General features: G+C 36.4%; 1 protein-coding gene and 1 pseudogene across 16 annotated transcripts in view; one reads left to right on the top strand and one right to left on the bottom strand.

Moving 5' to 3' along the window:
• Nucleotides 1-19,287, top strand: part of Pnut (septin 7-like protein pnut) — a 118,681-nt gene that overhangs the window by 59,240 nt on the left and 40,154 nt on the right. For 9 of the 16 annotated variants that reach the window (XM_077422604.1, XM_077422605.1, XM_077422602.1 and 6 more), the window contains one exon: nt 213-643. The exons of 1 other annotated variant lie outside the window; for it this stretch is intronic. In XM_077422604.1, coding sequence (XP_077278730.1) covers nt 296-643 — 348 coding nt within the window. In that variant the 5' untranslated portion in view covers nt 213-295. Of the gene's footprint in view, nt 1-199; nt 644-19,287 lie in introns of all 16 variants that reach the window. 6 more of the 16 variants (XM_077422590.1, XM_077422600.1, XM_077422595.1 and 3 more) reach the window with 1 other exon arrangement.
• The window catches only part of LOC143906454 (uncharacterized), a 29,641-nt pseudogene continuing 19,672 nt past the window's right edge, over nt 9,319-19,287 (bottom strand).

Below are 19,287 nucleotides of genomic sequence, written 5' to 3'. Positions count from 1 at the left end.
GAACCAAACAACTTTTGTCTAAAACGTTTTTCCGTATCTTTCATATTTTTTGAGATATTTGCCTGGGGCGATTAAAACGAAACACCTTGTAAATATATATGCATATGTATATGTATATGTACATATGCGACACGAATACATGATCCTAGCGTGTCGAATGACATGAGAAACATGAGCGAACTCGTTAAGCATCTGTCAGTTTTCGGTTTAAGGGTTAAATCCCCTGTCGAATCTCCGCGGTGATCTGCGGGAGGAGCGAGCGAGAGAAAGAGAGGCTGTTTCGTGTAGTGAGAACATGTCGACGACGGATAACGGTACCACTGGCGGCGCGCAGAGCAACGGCATCAAGACTCTATCGTCGTCATCGTCCTCGTCATCCACGGTGTCGTCCACAACATCGTCGGGCATCTCTCCATCGTCTGGCGGACGTGTCGGCCTATCCAACAACAGCAACTCATCCTTTCTCTACAGCAGTAGCACGCTGCTGAACCGGGAGAAGGCGCGGCAAGTGCCGCCGCCGACCCTACCCAGGTCGAGCTTTAACGCCGGCTCGAACGGCGGCAGCTACAAATTCAGCCTGGAGAAACTCGCCCTGAGGCAGAAGATACTGGATGGGGAAAAGGCGAACGGCGAGTCTAGCTCGGTAAGCGAGACAACGTGACGATCATTGCGACATAAAATCCTGCGAGTCGATACTACTTCGCCGCGCCATAGGTCTTCGACAATCATTACACATTTCTCTTTATGAAGCTACTCTTCTGTGTCTCATTTGTTCTTCTTTTTTGTTTCCCGTTACGCTGAGCGAATATTGTATGAAGTAATTCTGCGTTAACGCCATTCAAAGGATGGTGGGTAAAATAGGCTGATTTTTGCCTAAAAAGTATAACGTTAGTTATACATGTAATCTTGTGTTTTTTGGGTCGTTGAATACAATGGTAGCATTTTTATCCATTTAAGAGTCAAAATAAGTCAAAAGTTTTAATAGTACAATAATTTACTTACAATTAGTGACAATTTTGTTCCAATTATTTAATTACTTGTATTATAGTTTAGTTTTATAACTTTTTTTTACTGAAGACTAAGAAAATACTTTAAAATAAAACACTTCAGAAATGCTAAAATACTTAAAAAGATAGTTTTTATATATCTTGTTTATCTCAACCCAATTTTTTCGCGATTTTCACCATTTATAATTTAAGAAACTGATCTTTATTGTACATAAAATTAAAAATTAGCTTCCGAATTTGGTTCTAGAAAGTATACATAAAATTAAAAATTAGCTTCCGAATTTGGTTCTAGAAAGTATCGATTAATTTTGACATGTACTGGTCTGGAATTTGCACACGTGTATATTTATACAGGGTGTTCGGAATTTTAACCGACAAACCTTCAGAGATTGTCAGAGGCACTATAAGGATCATTCTTTGCAAATGAACCTGGGGTCAGAAACGTGTCGTTACATCGCTACTGTTTATGAGCGATGTGTCGTCCCCCATGATCTTTGCACAGACGATAGCTCCAAACTATGGACCGGCGGACTCTGGCGAACACGCTGGGATCGTCTTTGATTTCACCTTGCTCAGAGCATTTGCCGCTCACATTTCCGACGTCGTAGAGATGTAATAACGCGTCCTCAGGTTTAGTTGCAAAAAAATGATTCTTATGGTGCCTCCGACAATCTCTGAAAATTTGAATTTTTGAACATCCTGTATTCTAGCGCTCTGTGTGGATTCCCAAGCAGCATTTTTCGGTTAACTTTCCGACTAAGGACTACTTTTCTACTAATCACAACGTTGTAAGCGGTTCAAGAAAGTTATAAAATGTAACTTATAATTACTAACGTTTTTTGGACGTTGTCTAAACGTTAAAATTACGACGTGCTTTTTTTATCACTTTCCCAACGTCAAATTCGAAACAGTTTAAGTCCTATTACCCGACGTTAAGATATTTAACGTTCGCCTGACGTTATACTCTGCACTACACTTTTCGAGCGACTTCAATACGTAATTCCCAACGTAAACCAACGTTTTGTTATCAAACGTTGTAAAACGCTAACGTTGTGAAACGTCGCCTGTGGTCATTTCTGACTGACGTTAAGAAATCGCGAGAAATGGTAACAAATTCTGTCTAAAAAAATGTAGAGCAGATTACTGCTGCGTCAAGCGGGCATCGTCGACGGCAATTCGCGGCGTCGTGCGTGAGCTATGAGGACTATGCGACGAATGTTGACGATCCACGGCCGAACCGGTCCATTTCATCTCACGCGGTTATCGTCGCGTCGTCGGGAAACAACGCGCGCGCGTCGCGCGGTTCACAGCTCGAGAGCGCGTTTGCTCGGCTGCACGGCTGCCATAACCATGCTCTAGATCACCATATAGATGGTATTGCATAGGTCGGATTTGGTTAAGATATACGACTCATTCGCAAATCTAGTATAGAATTTTCAACTAATTAATACTTTATCGACATGTTAAGTTAGTTTGGCGACCTTGTTAAGACTTTTAGTCAATATAGGTACAATTTTGCCTACAGTGGTATACTACTTAGTTTGGAAAAGTCGGAAAAAGTTAATTATTTTATACGAAAAGACAAATTTTAGTAGAATTTATCGCACCTTTTACTACGTAAAGTTTGATATAGTGTGGAACGCTGACTTCGCCATTTTCATTTCTCAAAGAGGAAGGCAAATAATCCGCCATTTTCCAGTATATTTAGATTTAAATTTTTTAACGCACTTTATTAACAATTTAAAGCATTTATATAATATCTGTTGTTAAAGTTTTGACAACATATTTATCTTAAAAGTAATTTTGATGAAAAAAAATTAAAATCTACACTTTGGAAAATTTTAGTTATTTATTAGAATATTTAGTAAATTGGAATATTTTAGAAAGGATTCGTCTAATTTTGACCTATCATTTCCACATTTATCAATAAAGTGGGTTTTGTTATACAATTTCAGTGCTGGGTTCGTGTATTTATGGCAAAATTACAATAGTATCAAAGACTGCGCAAACTATATTTTTCCTATAAAGCCATTTTATTTGTGCCAAATTGATAAGTACGTATTATGATACATTTATTACACCAATGCCGTCATATGGTTTGAATGGAAGCACGAAAACTACACCTAAAATGTACGTTGTGAAAAAATAACCTCAGGTCTAGCAGAGTGTACAAAATCAAAGTTTACATACCAACGTTAAAACTGGTGGAAAAAATGTAACCTCAATTTAACTTATATAAGTCGGATTCCAACGTTGGTACAACCTAAATTTGATTCCCCAAATTAGTGCAAAAGAGGGTTGAAACGACGTAGCAAAAACGTTGGATACCAACGTTAAGTGTGTTTATCTTAACGTCGGGCGGACGTCAAAATGCTGCTTGGGTTGACATTTATAATAGTTTACTATAGTAGTTTACTATAAGAAACGTATCCTCATAGAACATAACATACCAAAGAATACTACGAGTTAAAGCTAATTTAAATATAAATAGTGTCCGTACCTATCTAAATCATTTGCGAGGGAAAGACGCAAGTTTTTACCGCCCAAGCTTTAATCCTTGATCCATATAAAATTGTGTGTTAAGTTCATTGAACTTATGTTGTGACTTTTATGCACTGCATCTCGCTTCAATTAATGATGGCAGATTCTTCAAAGTTTAATTTGTAAAAAGACGGAATAGATTTTTACTATTTAAAACTTATAGATGCGAATCAAATCTGTTAAAATAGTAGGAATATCTTTCAGAAGTTTAGATAAATATTCATAGTGAGTCACGATATAGTTTTATTCTAGAAAACAAAGCTCGTGAAGTAGTTACTTAACGAGCATTATCCTAATTTATGACCTTTAGTACCAACTTTTCGTTTTAAAAGTTCTCAAGAGGACTGATTTTCACCAGAAAATTTCTATTTTCAAGGAAATATATATTGACGAAAAATTTTTAACTATTTAATTTTGCTGTCAAATTCTTATCGAATACTTCGAATGTTATATTATATGACTGCGACATTCTTGAATAAAGTAGCAAATTAGAACTTTTTTATAATAAACCAAAGTTAAAACCGAAATCTTATGAATTCACTTTTTTTTTAAAATATTTATTGCGCACGTGAGATAATCTCGATTTGAGAGTCACTGTCGAGCACCACATGACCAAAGGAGGCAAACCTCTCTTGCTTTTCGGGCCGAGGGATAGTTCAGGTTCGGGGATGCTAAATCGAGGATTTCACCCTCAATGAAAATACACTGTAATTCATCATGAGTCATACAAAGCGCAGACCTGCGTGTGCACTTCGTATTCAAATCGCGAGAAAGAGTATTTCTTTGCTCTTATTGCGTTCGTTGATGTCGCCATTTAAAGTGTTGAAATTTCAAAGATTATTCTTTGAATTTAACCTGGAGCTTAGACAAAAAAGATATACAACTGAAATTAGTTTGTATGTGTAGTTGAAATTGGTTGAAAATTTAAAAGATACAAGTCACATATATAGAAGTCAGATAAACAGTCAACGACAACTTGTTTCGATATTAAAATATATACAATCATGTAAACAAGTATATAATACTTTCAAGAGTCCATGAGAATTATCAGTCACGAAAATAGCTCGTTGTAAAAAGGAAGTAGGCACGAAGAATAGAGAAAGGGGGAAATGTAATGAGGCGCGAGGGCACGCACGATAGTGAAATGATAAAAGTATCGTTCAATCGTCTTAGCCCTGAAGAGAAGGGTCGACGAGCTTTCGCCAAGTCGAATCGTTCTGACACATTTTTACGAATGAAAGAACGGCGATATCCTCTGGCGATAAACTGCTAGTCTGTGCCAAAAAATAGAGAAACTTGCGGAGAGAGCTCGAACAATTATGCCATTCAAGCCTGCCGGAGATATCCGGAGAAGTTATAAATTTTTTTCTTTCTATTGCGACACAATTCGACTTTGTTCTCCGCGGTGAAACGATGTTTTCTCGTTCGACACCAAATACATTTCACGTCAATATATTTCGTACTGCGATTTTTCGTCTTGCACACGCACACACACGTACGAAACATTAATTTAATTACTATATAATTTATGATACAAATAACTTATATTATTATTCGAGATTAAAGGAACTGAGTTTTATTAGCGAGGAACTCTCTTTTCTACTTGTTCTTAAATAGACTTTTTTTATATTAATATATAACATTAAGTTTTCACAATTTTATTTAGCCAAATCGTGAATTTTTTTAATTTTAAATATTAGAGGTAGAACGAAAACTAGGACAAGCATTTCAAAATGACATTTACGAGCGCTTCTTGTACACGTAATTTTTGTTCTCCGGACGTGGTAGCTAATTACGAAGCAACGCAATTAAAAGTTGATACGACGCAATTAAGATATAATTCAATGACATTTATAAAACGATCCAGCAATTCTCGTTACTACCGAAATAACGCAAAATAATGTCGCGGATAAAAAATAGTGAAATTGGATGGAATTACATCGACAGCACGTGGGCGGCAAAGTCGATAATAAATTCGCGTCATGCGCCATCCTTTTTCGAAAGGGCACGTTAATTAGGGAAAAGTTTGTCCCCTCGATGTCCAGGTTTAGGACACGTGCACGGCGTACGACGCATTAACGACTGTCTTAAAAGAATTTGTTTTTCGCGAAAAAGATACTGTTTGCTCTGGATAGTCGACTATTAAGTTTGTTGACAACGTTTGGGACAAATTTCTCTAATTTCGAAGAATACGCGACTCTCCAAATGCCACACGATCGCAAAACCAAAACGGCTTTCTTTATAAAGGTTGCAAGATTGATTTACAACCCTAGGAGTCCGATCGATACCGCGAAAGTCGACGACCTTCGTGAACCTGGAGTCCGACTTTACGAAAATTAAAAATTAATAATATAATTTGTTTGTACTTCGTTTGTACCCGTTTGTACCACTTTTCATTTCGTTTGTACCTCAAAGGGTTCGGAGATATAAGGTGGTTAAAAATGACCAGAACCCAACTTTAAGATACTTTAATTTCATTAATGTCATTCGATAGAGAATCGTTTGTACCCGTTTGTACCACTTTTCATTTCGTTTGTACCTCAAAGGGTTCGGAGATATAAGGCGGTTAAAAATGGCCAGAACTCAACTTTAAGATATTTTAATTTCATTAATGTCATTCGATAGAGAATCGTTAGTACCCGTTTGTACCGCTTTTCATTTCGTTTGTACCTCAAAAGGTTCGGAAGTACAATTATTTTAAATTATTAGACTAACGTTAATACGGTAATTCCGCTATTTTTTTAGATATCGCGAAACGGTCAACGGGATTCGACAGAGAATCGTTAGTACTCGTTTGTACCGCTTTTTATTTCGTTTGTACCTCAAAGGATTCGAAAATACAATTATTTTAAATTATTAGACTAACGTTAATACGGTATTTCTGCTATTTTTTGAGATATCGCGAAACGGTCAACGGGGTTCGACAGAGAATCATTAGTACCCGTTTGTACCGCTTTTCATTTCGTTTGTACCTCAAAGGGTTTGAAAATACAATTATTTAAAATTATTAGACTTAACGCTAAAACAGTAAATCCGCTATTTTTTAAGATATCGCGAAACGGTCAACGGGATTCGACAGAGAATCGTTAGTACTCGTTTGTACCGCTTTTTATTTTGTTTGTACCTCAAAGGATTCGAAAATACAATTATTTTAAATTATTAGACTAACGTTAATACGGTATTTCCGCTATTTTTTGAGATATCGCGAAACGGTCAACGGGGTTCGACAGAGAATCATTAGTACCCGTTTGTACCGCTTTTCATTTCGTTTGTACCTCAAAGGGTTTGAAAATACAATTATTTAAAATTATTAGACTTAACGCTAAAACAGTAAATACGCTATTTTTTAAGATATCGCGAAACGGTCAACGGGATTCGACAGAGAATCGTTAGTACTCGTTTGTACCGCTTTTTATTTCGTTTGTACCTCAAAGGGTTCGAAAATACAATTATTTAAAATTATTAGACCTAACGCTAAAACAGTAAATCCGCTATTTTTTAAGATATCGCGAAACGGTCAACGGGGTTCGACAAAGAATCATTAGTACCCGTTTGTACCGCTTTTCATTTCGTTTGTACCTCAAAGGGTTTGAAAATACAATTATTTAAAATTATTAGACCTAACGCTAAAACAGTAAATCCGCTATTTTTTAAGATATCGCGAAACGGTTAACGGGATTCGACAGAGAATCGTTAGTACTCGTTTGTACCGCTTTTCATTTCGTTTGTACCTCAAAGGGTTCGGAGATATAAGGTGGTTAAAAATGGCCAGAACTCAACTTTAAGATATTTTAATTTCATTAATGTCATTCGATAGAGAATCGTTAGTACCCGTTTGTACCGCTTTTTATTTCGTTTGTACCTCAAAAGGTTCGAAAGTACAATTATTTTAAATTATTAGACTAACGTTAATACGGTAATTCCGCTATTTTTTGAGATATCGCGAAACGGTCAACGGGATTTGACAGATAATTGGTTGTACCCGTTTGTACCTCTTTTCATTTTTTTTACTTCAAAGGGTAAACAAATGCAAAGTGATTAATAAATGGTCAGATCACCATTTGTTAACTATTCAAACTATTCAAAGTTTTATCTCAAAAATTTAACTAGACAGACTTGAAGGTTTTCTAACGATTCTCTGTCGAACCCCGTTGACCGTTTCGCGATATCTTAAAAAATAGCGGATTTACTGTTTTAGCGTTAGGTCTAATAATTTTAAATAATTGTATTTTCAAACCCTTTGAGGTACAAACGAAATGAAAAGCGGTACAAACGGGTACTAATGATTCTCTGTCGAACCCCGTTGACCGTTTCGCGATATCTTAAAAAATAGCGGATTTACTGTTTTAGCGTTAGGTCTAATAATTTTAAATAATTGTATTTTCAAACCCTTTGAGGTACAAACGAAATGAAAAGCGGTACAAACGGGTACTAATGATTCTCTGTTGAACCCCGTTGACCGTTTCGCGATATCTCAAAAAATACCGGAATTACCGTATTAGCGTTAGGTCTAATAATTTTAAATAATTGTATTTTCAAACCCTTTGAGGTACAAACGAAATGAAAAGCGGTACAAACGGGTACTAATGATTCTTTGTCGAACCCCGTTGACCGTTTCGCGATATCTTAAAAAATAGCGGATTTACTGTTTTAGCGTTAGGTCTAATAATTTTAAATAATTGTATTTTCGAACTCTTTGAGGTACAAACGAAATGAAAAGCGGTACAAACGAGTACTAACGATTCTCTGTCGAATCCCGTTGACCGTTTCGCGATATCTTAAAAAATAGCGGATTTACTGTTTTAGCGTTAGGTCTAATAATTTTAAATAATTGTATTTTCGAACCCTTTGAGGTACAAACGAAATGAAAAGCGGTACAAACGAGTACTAACGATTCTCTGTCGAATCCCGTTGACCGTTTCGCGATATCTTAAAGAATAGCGGTTTTACTGTTTTAGCGTTATGTCTAATAATTTTAAATAATTGTATTTTCAAACTCTTTGAGGTACAAACGAAATGAAAAGCGGTACAAACGGGTACTAATGATTCTCTGTCGAACCCCGTTGACCGTTTCGCGATATCTTAAAAAATAGCGGATTTACTGTTTTAGCGTTAGGTCTAATAATTTTAAATAATTGTATTTTCAAACCCTTTGAGGTACAAACGAAATGAAAAGCGGTACAAACGGGTACTAATGATTCTCTGTCGAACCCCGTTGACCGTTTCGCGATATCTAAAAAAATAGCGGAATTACCGTATTAGCGTTAGGTCTAATAATTTTAAATAATTGTATTTTCAAACCCTTTGAGGTACAAACGAAATGAAAAGCGGTACAAACGGGTACTAATGATTCTTTGTCGAACCCCGTTGACCGTTTCGCGATATCTTAAAAAATAGCGGATTTACTGTTTTAGCGTTAGGTCTAATAATTTTAAATAATTGTATTTTCGAACTCTTTGAGGTACAAACGAAATGAAAAGCGGTACAAACGGGTACTAATGATTCTCTGTCGAACCCCGTTGACCGTTTCGCGATATCTCAAAAAATAGCGGAATTACCGTATTAACGTTAGTCTAATAATTTAAAATAATTGTACTTCCGAACCTTTTGAGGTACAAACGAAATGAAAAACGGTACAAACGGGTACTAACGATTCTCTATTGAATGACAGTAATGAAATTAAAATATCTTAAAGTTGAGTTCTGGCCATTTTTAACCACTTTATATCTCCGAACCCTTTGAGGTACAAACGAAATGAAAAGTGGTACAAACGGGTACAAACGATTCTCTATCGAATGACATTAATGAAATTAAAGTATCTTAAAGTTGGGTTTTGGTCATTTTTAACCACCTTATATCTCCGAACTCTTTGAGGTACAAACGAAATGAAAAGTGGTACAAACGGGTACAAACGAAGTACAAACAAATTATATTATTAATTTTTAATTTTTGTAAAGTCGGGCTCCAGGTTCACGAAGGTAAGTCGACGCAATAATTTTGCGGTTAATAAAATGGCGTTTGAAAAAGAGACTCCTCGTGATCGAATCATCAGCTTGCCTCATTAATATTAAAATGAGCGGCGAACTCGGCAGATAGAGAGAAGAAAGAAGTCGTTTGCTGAAATTTTATGAGTGCGCTTATTATGCAAGCGTTGGACGGACCTACATTAATTTCACCGCGTTACAGTAATTTCTGTAACGCAGTGAAATTTAAAAAGCTCTTTTAACACGCACCGACATGTTATTCGAGGAGAGGATTATACGAGGGTTGTTTGATAGGTTTAGTAAAAAAGCAAGTAACACGCTTTTTTTTTAATTGCGTTTACTTCTCAACATATTCTCCATCGAAGAATATACACTTGGTCTTAGCGAGTTTTCAATTTTTTAATACCGTCAGAAAAGATGGTTTCTCAAAGCCTGCAAAATACTCATTGACGGCGACGATGAGTTCCTCATTTAACGAGAATTTTTTCCCAGATTTTGGGAACAAAAAGAAGTCGCACGGGGTCAAATTTGAAGAATAGGGTGGATGAGGAATCAATTTGAAGCTCAATTCGTGTAATTTTGCTATTGCGACGGTCGACTTGTTGACCGGCGCGTTGTCTTGGTGAAAGAGCACTTTTTTGCGCGCCAATCTTGGCCGTTTTTCTTTAACTCTTCTTTCAAACGGTCCAATAATGTTGCATAGTACTCTCTTGTTATTGTCTTACTCTTCTGCAAGTAGTCAATCAGAATAATTCCTTGGGAATCTCAAAAAACAGTGGCCATCACTTTTTCAACCGACAAAACAGTAGTTTTCGCCTTTTTTTGGCGCATTTTCACCAGGCATTATCCACTGCTTTGACTGCTCCTTCGACTCAGGAGTGTATAGCTGTGGATCCAAGTTTTGTCCACAGTCACGAATCGACGTCAAAAATCTTGTGGATTGCACTTCAACATCGCCAAACACTGAATTGAAACGTTCTTTCGAGTGCGTTTTTTATCAAGAGTTAGCAATCGCGGCACCCATCGTGCACACAGCTTTTTCACATGCAGTTTTTTATGCGGGAATGTCTGCGGGATGTTATGCACTCGTTTCGTGGAAATGCCTACGGCCTTAGCGATCTCACGCACCTTCATCGGCGATCTTCCATAACCATACCATTTTTTCCACGATGCCCAACGTGGTGATCTCAACTGGACGCGCTTCGTCTTCAGTGCAGGTTCGACCATGTTTGAATTTATTTATCCAGAAATAAACGATTCTCAACGCAGGAGCAGAGTCCCTATGAACTTCGTCTAACTCGGCTTTGATCTGCGCTGCTTTCCACTTCTTTAAATAAAAGTGTTTTATCACTGCACAAATTTTTTTTGCAACTGCTAAACCGCTCGCTTCAAACGACTACCAAATATGAATAACGCGTCACTACTGGCTGAAATTTGTCTTGAAGAAGTTTGAAGAGTGAGTGAAATAGGTTGTGACGCCATCTCATACAAATTTACCAAACTTATCAAACAACCCTCGTATATAAGCAAAATTGCAAAAATTTTGCTTGCTTGTCGAATATTTTAACATATCGTTACCTATATCAAAACATATTGTTTTATATAGTTATTTATTTGTCATGCCATGGGATAAATGGCGAATTATAATATTGGGACTACGACTTAGTTGCGATATAATTTAGCCTGACGATCTCGCGTATCAGTATAGGCGTTAAATATAGGTGTTATCATTTATCAACCTCGCTCGAGTACGCTCACGTGTTTGTTCTCGTTTAACAATTAACATGACTTACGTGTCCCCGTGCGTATAATAGCAACCTTGCTATTAAGAAAATAACTTAGCGAATATCCGTCGTAGGATGTTGTCATAATTTCCTTTTCTCCCGACGATTAATTAACTCCAAATAATGTTGAGCGTTTAATGAATAATTCACTTAGACTCGTGTCGTAAAAAATACGGTAAATCGCATAAATATATTTTATATTTGTATCAACTTATTGAAAATTGTAACGAGTGTACTTATTAGATCCCCCGCTGCAACTTTCATCAAAAGAAATTCGTTAATAAAAGCTTTGCTCATTGCCGTGCCTCCTTCCTTTTCCATAGCGCTTTGCGCGAAAAAAATCTTAATTTGGATTTCACCCCGTCGTCCCTTTCGTCCGTCGAAAACGGAGCGAGCACGTGCCGCAGTGCAAACGCGGTCTTTAAGGTGAAAGTTTATTCGCCGGCGGACGATCATCGAAAGCGACGGCGCGGCGCCGGCGCGGCAATCCAGCCAACAAAAACTCGGAAGAAGATGAAAGGCGGCAGCAGACTCCGTTCCGTACGAGGGGGCTCGATCGCTCGCACTCGAGAAGAACTTAGTGCAATGCATTGTCCACGGAATCGATTTAATCGAGTCACCACGACGACGATGACTCGCGCCACCCGGTGGTGGTGCCTAGTAGTGGTAGCGAACCTCGCCGAGAGAGAGTATTGACCTACGGCAGGGGTTCCCAAGCCTGGGAACCAAAGTTGGTCCTCGAAAGGAGAGGGGGGGAGACGCTCTGTAGGTCGTGAGTTCGAAGATAATAAGGCCGAGGATAATGACGATCGAAAATGTAGCGCTGAAAAGCCGGAGAAAGCACATATATTTTTATGTGAGACGTGCACGTATTTTTTTTTTCTTATACAGTAGATAGATATCTCTCATTTGATAGAATTAACAAATTAACCCCTTGACTGTCAATGGTGAAAATATCCAAAAATTTCGTTTCTCTAAATATATTTGAATTGATATATATCTAACAATAAGTGTTTATTATAGAGGTGGACCTCTCTTTTTGTTCAAAGTATATGTTTAAAGCTTCCGTCTTGCTTTGTGGAGTATGTGAAGAAACTAAGATTCCTCAGCGGTTGCCTTTACTTACATTATTCCGTACACAGAAAAAAAAGAAGTGTCAAATCAACTCTGATATATTTGTATATACACAGGAATATATAATCTTATAAAAATTTCAAAATTTTTTCTTGATTGAACTATATAAAACTTCGTTTAAGGCTCCTGGATGGTCACCGCGGCCATATTGGATTCTTACTATCGAGGCGAGAAATAACACCCTATTTTATGTTGCGGTATTTTCCGAAATAAAAAGACAATTCAATAAAAAATCACGACAGATTGTTTCAGCACACTTCTAAAATTTAACGGATACTATCCTTTTCCCTCGACAATAAACAAACAGCCATAAAACGAAGCCTAAACTTACGGAAAAACAAGCCATTTGACGACTCGTAAGGAGTGGAGAATGTTCCTTCCGCATATGTATTTCTCTTGCAAATCTTACCATACGTTAAATTTTACGAGTTTCACGAATACGTTAAACGTTATAGAACAAGTACAGAGCGAATAATAAAGAAATATAACGCAACGCAAAATAGGTTGTCAACATGTCACAAGACAGAGAATTCTCCATTGGAGAAAGTGAGAGGAGAGAGTTCTTATTTCTGCCGCGACGGTACGGCGCCACCGTCAAAGCGGAGTTCTCGGCTGACCATCCAGGAGCCTTAACTATATAAATGACTTTATTCAAGCAAATTTTCTTTGTTTAACGTAATATAATCTCATCTCAAGATATATTTTTGCATACAAGTATATATAATCTTGAAATGAGATTAGACGTTGTTGATTTGACACTTTTGTTCTGTGTAAGGTTTTTATATTTACTCGTTGAATTCACACTTTGTGTGCTCTTATAACTTTCTCAATTTTAGAAATATTGATTTATCAAGACTTTTATTTCACTCTATGCACCTCGTACGTGTGAAGCTGGCGTTTTATTTTGCGGAAACTCAAACTATTAAGAATTCTGGCTTTTTTAAAAATAGTTCTAGAGTTCCTGATAGGTTAAACAAATAGTTTAATAATTCTGGCCATTAAAGCCAAAAAACGCGTCTGTACAAACTGAAATGCTAGGTAGGTTAGGTTAGGTTAGGTCTCACTTTGTCCTGCGAAAGGTACATTATTTGTCAGATTTTAAAAGATCTATAGTTCTATATGAGTTCTAGGAAGAGTTCTGGCGATAAACATTAGTCGAGCGAGATCATATTGTTGTTTGATAAACATTGGTTTTTATATATATATATATATATAATTTTAATCGCCCGAGAATATATAGTTTTTTTATTATTATTTATTATGCTTACCGTCAGAACTCTTTGGAAAACAATTTGATCTCGGATTTGATAGAACTCCACGAGAATTATAATCAAGAGACACGGTAGTGTCTCGCGCCAAGTACCTACACGCGGAGCGAGACCGACCGTGACTCTTTTACGCGACGCGACGGGTTGCGAGTACCCGAGATGTTGAGATCTCGATAACGAGTGAACGAATCAAGTTCTAAGTAGGCTTGATCGATAGCTTGGGATCCAATTAGGGGGGGGGGGGTTTCTCTCATAATATTCCGCTACGTGCCCTACGAGCGGAGATATTGCGACGCAAAGTCCAAATGCGAAAATTTATTTTTAAGATACGTCGTCGTCGTCTACGTCGACCGCTCTTTATAACATACATGTAACAAACAGAGAACGTCACTTTCACTTTTTTGACACTGGCGGCGCAGGTATCGCCAGTTTCGATATCGCGCGCGTATTTCGAAATTAGGTCGATAGACTTATCGGTCAGGAGGAAGATTTCTATTTAGGTAAATTAGGTATATATATATAATAAATATTGAGTCAACGGAAAAGGGTTCTCTACGCTTGGCAGAAAGTGCCGCTAGGGAATTTTTAAGTCGATTCTTATGAATCAAGCTTGAATTTGATGTCTATGTATCCCAGGTTGCCGATGACGAGGTCCAGATAGTGCGCTTTATAGTTTTCGGTGTCCAGGTGTGATAATACGTTGAATTCGATGTCCACGTGTCCCAGGTTGCCGATGACGAGGTCCACATAGTGCGCTCCGTAGTTTTCGGTGTCTACGTGTATTAATATCTTGAATTCGATGTCCACGTGTCCCAGGTTGCCGATGACGGGATCCAGATAATGCGCTTCATAGTTTTCGGTGTCCAGGTATAATCGTACGTTGAATGCGATGTCTAGGTGTCCCAGGTTGCCGATGACGAGATTCAGATAATGCGCTTCATAGTTTTCGGTGTCCAGGTGTAATCGTACGTTGAATTCGATGTCTAGGTGTCCCAGGTTGCCGATGACAAGGTCCACATAGTGCGCTCCGTAGTTTTCGGTGTCCACGTGTATTAATGCCTTGGATTTGATGTCCACGTGTCCCAGGTTGCCGATGACGAGGTCCAGATATCGCGCTCCGTAGTTTTCGGTGTCTAGGTGTAATAATACCTCGAATTCGATGTTCACGTGTCCCAGGTTGCCGATGACGAGATCCAGATAGTGCGCTTCATAGTTTTTGGTGTCCAGGTGTAATCGTACGTTGAATTTGATGTCTAGGTGTCCCAGGTTGCCGATGACGAAGTCCACATAGTGCGCTTCGTAGTTTTCGGTGTTCAGGTGTAATAATATGTTGAATTCAATGTTTAGGTGTCCCAGGTTGCCGATGACGAGGTCCACATATTGCGCTCCGTAGTTTTCGGTGTCTACGTGTATTAATACCTTGAAATTGATGTCTAGGTGTCCCAGGTTGCTGATGACGAGGTCCACATAGTGCGCTTCATAGTTTTTGGTGTCTAGGTGTATTAATAACTTTAAATCTGAATGGGTGCGTTCAGCCGATACTCCGCTAGCCTAGCAATCGTGAGCAGTTGCTCGTTTTTGCTCGTTTTTTCTCTTTTTAATCCAGTATGTCAAAAGAGAGGAAACGAGCGAAAACGAGCGACTGCTCACGATTGCTAGGCTAGCAAAGTATCGGCTGAACGCACCCAATGTAGGACACGTAGATATCGAATTCGAGGTATTAATACATGTAGACACCGAAAACTACGAAGCGCACTATGTGGACCTCGTCATCGGCAACTTGGAACACGTGGCCATCGAATTCAAGGTATTAATACACCTGGACACCAAAAACTATAGAGCGCGCTATGTGGACCTCGTCATCGGCAACCTGGGACACCTAAACATTGAATTCAAGTTTGATTCATAACAATCGACTTAAAATTTCCCTAGCGGCAGAATTAAAATTATGTCATGACATAATAAAAATCGCTGAATTAAAATTATGTCTAGACATAATAAAAATTGGACAAAAATTATGTCTAGACATAATAAAAATTGGATGAATTAAAATTATGTCTGACGTAAAAATAATTATCAAAAATATCGATACCTGAAGATATCGGTACATATACAGTTGCGAACAACATTCAGTAAGACACGCAAATAAAAATAAATAAAGAATTTTACAGTTAACGACTTATTAACATTAATCATGCTTTATTGCGATTATGTTTTATGTTGAAATTGAAAAATATATACAAGGTGTACAACTAAAAGGGTTACAGATTATTATTTAAAAAAAACTAAGCAAAATATTAAATTGTTGTTTTCTTTAGAAATAATAGTCCGTAACACGTTTAGCTTCATACCTTGTATTATATACGGTTTATAAGATTATAAGATATATTGTTTATAAGATTAAGATGCGTAACACTACAAAAAGGCGTGATATCCGTACAAAATTACCTTTTAAAAAAAAAGGTAAAAAAGAGCGCCAAGTACACGCATAATAGTGTATATGTATTATGTTGTTACCCTGTTATGTTGTTACCTCGAAAATAACAAAGTGGTAGTATTATACCTCCAAATAGCTTTATCCTGTACATACTGTTTATACAATGCATAATATACTACAAAAAGGCGTGATATCCGCACAAAATTATTTTTTTTAAAAAAAGGTAAAAAAAGGCGCCAAGTACACGTATAGTAGTGTATATGTTGTACCTAAAAAAAAAAGAAAGTGGTAGTATTATACCTCGAAAAAACCTAAGTAACAAGTGGTAGATCTTTATATCTCGAAAAATCTCGAAAAAATCTAAGCAGTAGTATCTTTATTTCCGAAAAATTATAACCCAAGTGATACACGTCACAAAATTATGTTACCTTATCAAAAAGAAGAGTCGCGCTTCAAGTGATCTATTACAATTACAAAAAAGAAATGATATCTCTTTAAATTAGAGCGCCAATTACAGAGAGAGAACATGTATATTGCCTCAAAAAATAATTGTTGCACTACTTTGAAAAATTTTTACATTGTGTCAATTAGAAAAGAATGTATAATAACAATTTTATAAGATTAAAAAATTTTATTTAAATTTTTTTTTATTATTAGCGGCGCAGAGCGCAGCTATTTTCCTAAACTGCGTATTACATGTAACTTTTAACATTTTAAGTGAGATCAACATTTTATGCGTTTCAGGGAATTGATGAAGATTGTAGCTCGTTAACTTCATTAACTTCGTTAACTTCATTACTGGGAGAAAAAATGATTGGGATAACTATAATTTTACTATATTTTATAGTTAGTTTTTTGGCCTCAAACATATTTTGAATTTATTTAAACATGCAAAATATAGCAGAGTAAACACAGATTTGTAATGATCATCACTATGACATAAATTAGTGCAACCATATGAAATGATTATAGTAAACCAAAAATAGATTTTTTTGTAGTTAACCGTACTATAAAACATAGTTACATGAAACACAGTTGAAAGTACGACGAAATATACGAAATAGTAAACTGAAATTAACTGTACCTACTCATAATTATAATAAGATCTTATTTTTGGTATATGGTTGCGTTCACTATGCATACATGGTTCCGTAAGTTTCTTTAAACAGGTTAATTTTATAATAGACAAGGGTTAGATGTACATATTTTATTTGGTATAATTTTACCATGCTGATAAACAATGTAAATTAATACAATAATCTACAATGTTGCACTTTATTAATAGTTTATTTATTTATATTATATTATTTTTTGTCTTTTAAATGAAACATGTTTATCATCACAGTCTTTCACTGCAGATTGCACACAGCTTCTATTCTATTTAATAATTAGAATTGTATTAATAATGACTAATACTTTATATAATCATTATTTCACGGTCCAATGTGTATGTAATGTTCTCTTATATATCTTATATTAAACTATACACTTTATAACACTTCCCGAGAAATTCTACTTTTGTTTTATATACAATTCCTTAAGATTCGATCAATTATTTCCCGAAAAATTCAAAAAATTTCTGATAACAATTTCCAAAAAGATCGGTAACGAAAATTTATACACTTTGTGGCAGTCCCCGGATTGCCTAAATTATACCATCCCCGAATCACTCAACGGGTGGACGTTTTTACTCGCGACGATGAAAAGTATTTGCTTCTTCTTTTTCTCTCTCCCCGCACTTCCCGGAAAATTCTACCTCTATTATTTCATATATACAATTCTTTGAGATTCGGTCAATTATTTCCGGAAAAATCTAAAAAAATTGGTAACAAAAAATTATATACTTTATAGCACTTCCCGCGAAATTCTACCCCTACTTCATGTACAATTCTTCTATAGATTCGGTCATTCGGAACCGGTTTCCAAAAAGATCGGTAACGAATAATTATACTTTATAGCACTCCCCGGGAAATTCCACCTCTACTTTATATATAATTCTGTGAGATTTAATCAATTATTTCCCGAAAATTGGAAAAATTAGAAAAACCGGTTTCCAGAAAATCGGTAACCAAAAACTGTACACATCATGGCGCTTCACAGACCAAATCCTAAAGAATTATATATGAAATATACTACGTTTACGCGCGAGCATTACTTCTGTAGTAACTTACGATAATTCCTTCGCGTAAACGGGATTTTGTAGTAACTTACGATAATTTACTCCGCGTAAACGAGTGAATTATCGTAAGTTACTACAGAAGTAACGCTCGCGTAAACGTAGTAATAGGGGTAGAAAAAAGACTGCAGAATATAATAAAATTAGAAATAGCCCAATATTTCAAAATTTGCAAAAGTTAGAGCAACTACGGGCATTTCTTTAAAAATTCAATTTTTTTATAAAAAAAACTCCTTTACCGATTTATTGCCAAATTCAATACCAACCTTCTTTGAATGATACTTTATCGATTAAAAAAAAACAGCCCAATATATCAATATTTGCGGAAGTTAGAGCAACCACGAACATCAAATCCGCACACACACACACACACACATATGAACATTTTTTTTGACGTTTTAGAACACTGAACATATTAGCATCAAAAACTCAAAACCAATCTTTTCTTTGGTTTCTTCTATCCCTATTTCATATATAATTTATTTAAATTTGGTTGATTGGACCCAACTTTATACGCAATCAAAGGTTTATATACGAAAATGAAAACAAAACTTCCTCTATATGAGGAAGCAAAACCAGTTTCCAGAAAATCGGTAACAAAAAACTATACACATCATGGCACTCCCCGGAAAATTCTACCCCTATTTCATATACCTTTGGTAAAAATTCGGACTACTAACGAATGAGATTTGGTTAATTATTTTCCGAAAAAATGAAAAAATTAGAAAAACTGGTTTCCAGAAGATCGGTAATGAAAAACTATACACTTTATGGCACTCCCCGGGGAAATTCTACCCTTATTTCATATACTTTTGATAAAAATTCGGTCCACTAACGAATGAGTAGTTCGCGGTCAGACAGACAGACAAGACAGACACGTCCGGTACTTATATATATAGATTAGAAAAAGTTGCCAATAATTAATACTAAATTGTCAAAAAATATCAATTTATGAA

The sequence above is a fragment of the Temnothorax americanus genome, unplaced genomic scaffold, assembly GCF_048541705.1.
Source record: "Temnothorax americanus isolate GAGA-0224 unplaced genomic scaffold, ASM4854170v1 Scaffold71, whole genome shotgun sequence".
In the NCBI taxonomy this organism is placed as follows: Eukaryota; Metazoa; Arthropoda; class Insecta; order Hymenoptera; family Formicidae; genus Temnothorax; species Temnothorax americanus.
Note: the sequence above shows the minus strand (reverse complement) of the source record. Positions and strands in the feature narration are given on the sequence as shown.